Raw genomic sequence first — 6,849 nt, forward strand, 5'->3', positions numbered from 1 at the left:
GCCTTTACGCTGTTTTCCTTTTAAACGTATGAGGAAATTTATCTTCTCAGTCAGGTGAAAAATTTGGTTAAGCCGTGACAGAAAAAGTATATTAAGGCAGTCGCGAGTCAACAGCACACGATAACCAAGATATAAAGAAGAAATAACCAAGGGAGAAACCGAGATGCAGACAATGAAAGTGTTCGTGGTTTTTGTTGCCGTATTCGCGATTGAGCAAGGTAAGACAATATGAATCTTAAAAATTAATTAGCCTGTCTTAACCCAATTGTTGTTTTTGCAGTGATAAATACAGTTCACAATGTTTATTTCGACATTTTGATAGATACATGCACTTATGCATGGTTTTAATAGCAACTGTCATATACTCTCTCTCCCTCTCTCTCTCCCACACACACAATGGGACAAATCATAGATATCTAATCCAACATGTTGCATAATGGGATATGCTTTCTTTCACAGCATCGGCGGCAGTAAATACAAATACTCTTGCCAGAGCATTACACAATAAGCTATCCAGTCTTCTGAAACCCCAGCTTGTGTTTCCCCCGGTACCGCCTAGTCGTAGCTATCAAGTTCAACCCCAGCTTGTTACGCCCAAGCTTGACTTTCTTTTTGTTCTCGACAGCAGCGGGAGCATTACTGCCAGGTATTTTGAAGAGGCAAAGGATGTGTGCAAGGTAATTTTGTACACATGCACACACACACACACACACACACACACACGTGTACACCCACACACACGCACAAATACGCATATTTACAGGTATATAACATTTTCACTATGAGGTACCACGCAACGATCGAAAATGAATTTTGGCAGACAGGTCCGTCATATGAAGTAGAAAATATTATAAAAGAAGCTACTTAGTCCCAAAAACATGGCTTTTACCTTTAAAAGTAACTACATTTGATGAGAAAATATCATTAACCTTGTCTTTTATCATCATTATTATAAATTGCCTTCTGTAGTTATACAAAATATTCTTATCTTATTTTTTTCAATACGACATACTTATCATTCAGATTATAGTAGACTACATTCATGGTAAGTCACCGATTGGAAAGTATGGGTCACGGGTCGGACTCATCGAGTACTCTACCAAGAGCAAAACCCATGTTGAATTTTCATTTGGCGACTACAACACTGTCAGTACTATAAAAAACAGGATCAGTCAAGTGAAGTTTGATAACGGTAGGACAGGTTTTAATTCTCTATAAATACAGGGTTGCTACTTAATATGGAATATTTTTTATCATTGTTATTTTTGAGTGCTGATTAATTTTTTTTGACTTGAGTCATTAAAAAAGTATGTCACTGAGTGATAATAACATCCAGTCTTCTGTTGTGAGATATTTTGGTCAATAATATCAAATCTGACATAAGATGTCATTCAAAAGAAAAGAAAACCCCAGAAAACCATATCAACAGTTTGATGTCAGTATAAACTTTAAGGTAAGATATTAAAGAAAATGATAGCCTCCGGACAGTGATATCTTAGGCTCTATTCCCATAGATTTTAGATCGATATATCCCCGCGGGGAGTCTCACTAGGTTACTTTCAGATAATCCGACTTAAATGTCCGTCCCGCCTACTACAAGCTGTAAGGATGTAATTAACTTTCGTGTCCGCCCGGCTGACAGCTATTTAGCGTGAACCCCCAGGGAGTTAGGTCGATCTAAAGTAGGTCGATCTAATCTATGGAAATGGGGTGTTACACAGTCAAAGAACTCACTACAGTAAATCATGAAAAGTCAGTAATTGCGGGTATGACCTCCAGCAGCCGCTTCCAGCGCCCTCATCCTACATGGCATACCCTGTGACACGTTTTTTAGAGTTTGGGTGGGGATATCATTTTACGCAGTGATATTTGCCTGTCGCAGTTCATCACTGTTTACCGGCCGAGGACCATAGCTTTTAATTCTGTGAGTTACTTCCGCCCACAGATTTTCAATTGGGTTCATATCTGGAGAGTTTGCAGGCCAGGGCAGTTGCTGAACCCATTGGTTTTGAAGAAAAACAGTGATTCTGCGGCCTCGATGTGGGGTTGCGCAGTCGTCTTGGTACACAAAGTTGTTCCTGAAGATGACTCTTACCAATCGAAGCATTGTTTGCTGTAGAATGTCTCTGTAGGAATCCTGGATGAGGTTGCTTCCTAGAAAAACCAACTGGTTCTGGGCACCGACATGAAATGCTCCCCAAACAGAGACGTTACCATCCCCTACTTGCACCCTAGGCAGTACACAATTATTGTTTTATGCCCCTCGTACACGTCAGTGGACACGGATTCGACGATCAACCCTAAAAAATCCATATCTGGCCTCATTACTGAAAACGACGTGATTCCAGTGTTTTGGCTGCAAACGCACGTGGTCCCCAGCCCATTGCAGACGTCCTTGTATATGACCTGCTGTTAACAGTGGTTTCCCTACTGGCCTTCGTGCAAAATAAACGGCTTGCAGAAATCTCTTGTTCACGTGGGACCTTGAAACGGGCGTTTGAATGACATTCTGCCTCTCTTTTCTGAGGACACTGGTTGTCTTTGTACGATCAGCACGGCGTCCTCTAAAGAGAAGGCGATCCTGTCTTCTTGATGTGATACGCGGACACCCTGGTCGAGGTATTGGAGTAGGTGCCCCTGTTGCAGCATTTCTTTTGAGGACTTCACAAACGGTTCCTGATAAATGTTGAATTACCTGGCAATGGCTGTCAGTTTCTGGCCATTTTCGCTGAGAGCAAGATTCCCATAGTACGCTGCGTTGTTTAGCTGTCGAACCATATCTTCACTAAGGTACCTGTCAAGTTTCAGAGCGATCCCTTTGTTGCTTCTCTAAACACACTCCAAAGATTGACCAAACCCATGCGTTTTTATACAAGGGCAGAAATTGCCAAAAAGACCACCCCTCACATTTCTGACCACAGAACATGGATGATATTTTTAAGGACAGGATGGAGAAAAGAATTGTCAACACCATGAAAGACGCTTTCCATCCTGCATCCTCTCTTTTTACTTTTTTACCAAGCAACAGTAGACTTTTAACTTTTAAAGGCAGTAAACGCTTTTTAAACAGCTTTTATCCAAGTGCAGTGACGCATTTTAATTTGATCTCAAAGCTAAATTCTTAATTTATTTATTTATTGTTTTATTTTATTATTTTACTCTGTATATTGCTCCAATGGAAAATGATTTCCGATTTTTATAATTGGCTAAATAAACTCTTATCTTATCTTAACTGCATGCATCAATTGTTTCGAGAGTTGTGTGGTAATTAGGTAACACACCTGGCTACACATGGAGTGACACCTCAGATTTGGATTTAAAGTAGTTAGAGAGAAATTAAATATTTTGTAGAAAATTTACTCTCCAAAAAATAATATTCCATATTAAGTGGTAACCCCGTAGGTTTAAATTGGAATTACAAACATCATGGGACTACTTTTGCAGGCCTCGCAATAGTGCTCGGAGAGTTATCATAATTGCAGACAATGCAGAGCTTGGGTTGCGCTTTGGATCACCTAAACTCAATAACTTTGATTCTTAACTGACTTTACCATTTTTAAAGGTTAGAAATTCTGTATCACAACGAAATTTATTTCAGGCAGTGCCACTGCAACCGGCCCCGCACTGCAGTTGGCTAAAACAGAAATGAATGCCAAAAGTCGTCCTGGCATCGTGAGAGTGGTGTGGGTAATCACAGACGGAAAATCAAACTCCGGAGTGAAACCTAAGATTCCCGCGGATGACCTTAGAGCGAATGGTAAAGAAACTAGCTTCATTTTGCTTAGATCGCATAGAGACTCAACGGAATAACAGATCCGCGGATCAAATATGGCCGACCCACTTGAGTGCTTGTTGCATAATACTCGCGGGGAACCTATTTAGTGTCTTATCGGGAATTAAGCGGCAAGCTTTTAAATGAGTCGCCATGTTTGATCCGCAGATCTGTTGGTCCGCTGTGCTGAATGCGCTTTAAGTAAATAGGGTGGTCCTGGAATCTTCTTCCCATTGATCTAGCAGGTACCAGATGTGCATTTTCATATCTTATTTGCACTCATATTTATCAAATTTGTGCTGCGTGAGATATCCCCTCCTTAAACACTTATCTCGAAACCTGTACTGCTTTTTGCACTGCTTAAATCGCAAATTGTACACCATGGTGTATTTCGGCAACCATATGTAATGTATTTTTCCCCGCTTACGTCAAAATAATGTCAATGCGCCTGATTTTACTATATTTAAAAAACACTTCCACAATTTTGTTACAGGTGTCACGGTTTGTGTTGTTGGCGTCGGCAATTCCGTCAACGACGTGGAGCTCAATCAGATCGGGGACAGCGGGTGTGTATTCCGCTCAGACTCGTACAGTCAGTTGAAGACGGCAGCCAGAATGGCTTACAACCTGAGCCAACCCCAACTGAGTTCCGGTTTCTTCAACAACCTTTCGTTCAAGCGTGTTTAATAAAAATGATTTGCAATATCGGTGCACTTACCAAAGCCAATCGAAACACGTAGTAGTAGGCTTGTTAAAGACCAAAAAAATGGCCAAACGCTGCATTTTGTAGTACAAATGTCTAACTTTGCATAAATGTTCCTTGGGCCAAAATAATTTTTTTTATCCAAAGAGACGCCCTCTATCGATACAAAAATTAACATAAATTATGCAAATTATGTGCTAAAATATATAATATTTCATATTTCCATTAATTTTTGGCCTAGAAACATATATAAATTATCAAACCTGACTAAATTAGGGACAAGGAGCCCATTTTTGATCATTTGGAAGCAATTGGTGGCCATTTTGTGCCTCAAATCCAAGATGGCTGCCACCCGCCATTTTGAAAGTGGACATAATTTTGCTATTTTATGTTGAATTTTGAAGCGTTTGGTCTAACTATACTTTATATTCTTACTATTTTGGGGGTGCAAAAGTCATATTTGATATTTTTATGGTGATAGTAGGTGATTTGAAGGAACAAAGAGGGTGTTTTAAGTGCCTACCAAGATATGTGTGAACGCTGCAAAACCATGGATATTGATAACCCGTATTCAAATACAAGTATATCTCAATGCAATTTTTCGTTATAAACCATCGCTACTGGACTATATTATGAGCAAAAAAAAAACACATTTTTACCATTATGGAGGCCATTGGTGGCCGTTTTATCCCTCAAATCCAAGATGGCCGCCATAAACCATTTTGAAATTGGGCATAATTCGCTATTTTGAAACTATATGTATTACATCTTTGCAAATGAGTAATACGTCGTTGTATATGATTTTCTGGTGCAGAATACATTATCTGTTTCATGAAATGTGAGTACAAACTATTTTATCCTCCAAAATCAATATGCATGTAGGCTTAAGTTGTCAAATAGACTTACATGTGCCATGTAGTCTAATTAGTACAAAATGTTTTATTAAATCCTAAAGAGCTTGAAACAAGCGTCAGATACCAAAATGGCTTAATTAAAGGTAAAGAACACATACCTGGTGATTTGAAGACAATTGGTAGCCATTTTGATCCTCAAATCCAAGATGGCCGCCAGTCACAATTTTGAAATACGGGTAAGGCATAACTCATCTATTTGAAGCTATTGCTCTTACACCAGCATGTTATACATCGTTTCTTATCATTTGGGTTGTAGAAGTCGTGTCTTATCTCTTTTGAGATATAATACAAAAAGAAAATATTACAAGGCTCCAACAACAATACAGGCTTACGTCTTCACCTTGTATACGTGTTGAAGTCAAATGTGTGCAAATATATGTTATATAACAATTATAAAATGGTTTTGCCAGACATAGATTAAGTGCAAGAGACCAGCATGGCTGATTCGACTTTATGGTGACTACTGTTAGCTATTCTGTTGTTCATATCCAAGAGCCTGTCACTATTTTAAAATTATGACATAATTTACCTTTTTGAGCTGTTGGACTTTCATATATGATCGTAATACATCAATTGTTACTATTTTGGAAGTACGTAATTAATTTCCGGTGTTATTCTGGTGACAGAGGATAATAACAAAGGCATAAGGTGTTTTAAGATGATTCCAAGATGAATTTTCTTGTAGTTGTCATATACTGTAGATGTTTTGTGCTTGTTCGTCCATTGGAAACAATGAGAACTATGTAGTTGCCTTATGGATTTCTATTGGTAGTGAGATGACTTGTCTGGCCAAATCATGCTAGGAATGATCATTGGCACTGTCAACTAGGAAAAGAGGCTGCTTCCTCGACTTTTTTGCTTTATCCCTCTTGCCTACCTGTGCAGCTGCTGCTTTCTAGTTGGTTTTGCAGATTCCTTCTTTTGTGTAAAGATACCACTTTCCTCTGATGCGACATGTTCTCATGCATTGATGTTTCTCTGTAAACTGATTTTTAATATATTGTTTGGCTGTTTCTCATAGGACACTGACAAAACCTCAATTCTTACTGGCTGTTGTCTTATTGGCCTACCAGAGCTGATCATGCATGTTTTTTTTTTGTTTTTTTTTTTTTTGCTGTGCTGCTGGATGATTTTGCAGAGAAGATCTGGAGCTATTTCAAAGCAAAGTCCATTTGCTTGTCTTTCACGGGCATTTTCGCATCAATACAACTATCCAAGTTCCATAGTAATATAAGACGACACATTTTTCACCCTTCAAATCTTCTGGACTATATTTAACATGCAAATGCAAGCCCCAGTGACTGGGACATAAATGTACATGTGGCTTTTTGGTTCACATTGACCAGTAAAAGATTAATAATATAATACCACTATGTATATATATTTATTGCTTACCTTTAAATTATTCAGTATCTTTTAATGGATGGTCACTTAAGATAAATCTAAATTATATATTTGAG

At 38.6% G+C, this 6,849-nt stretch overlaps 1 protein-coding gene across 1 annotated transcript; it reads left to right on the forward strand.

The window, feature by feature from the left end:
- On the forward strand, positions 1-6,423 carry LOC106181593 (cuticlin-6-like). The gene is made up of 5 exons (XM_013566029.3): positions 1-218; positions 460-677; positions 1,024-1,192; positions 3,599-3,757; positions 4,266-6,423. Exons 1-5 carry the CDS (start codon positions 164-166, stop codon positions 4,457-4,459), a joined length of 795 nt encoding a protein of 264 aa, XP_013421483.2. The 5' UTR covers positions 1-163; the 3' UTR covers positions 4,460-6,423.
- Positions 6,424-6,849: the final 426 nt, after the last annotated feature.

Source organism: Lingula anatina, chromosome 4 (genome assembly GCF_051362555.1).
Source record: "Lingula anatina isolate TDL-2025a chromosome 4, LinAna3.0, whole genome shotgun sequence".
NCBI classification, from domain to species: Eukaryota; Metazoa; Brachiopoda; class Lingulata; order Lingulida; family Lingulidae; genus Lingula; species Lingula anatina.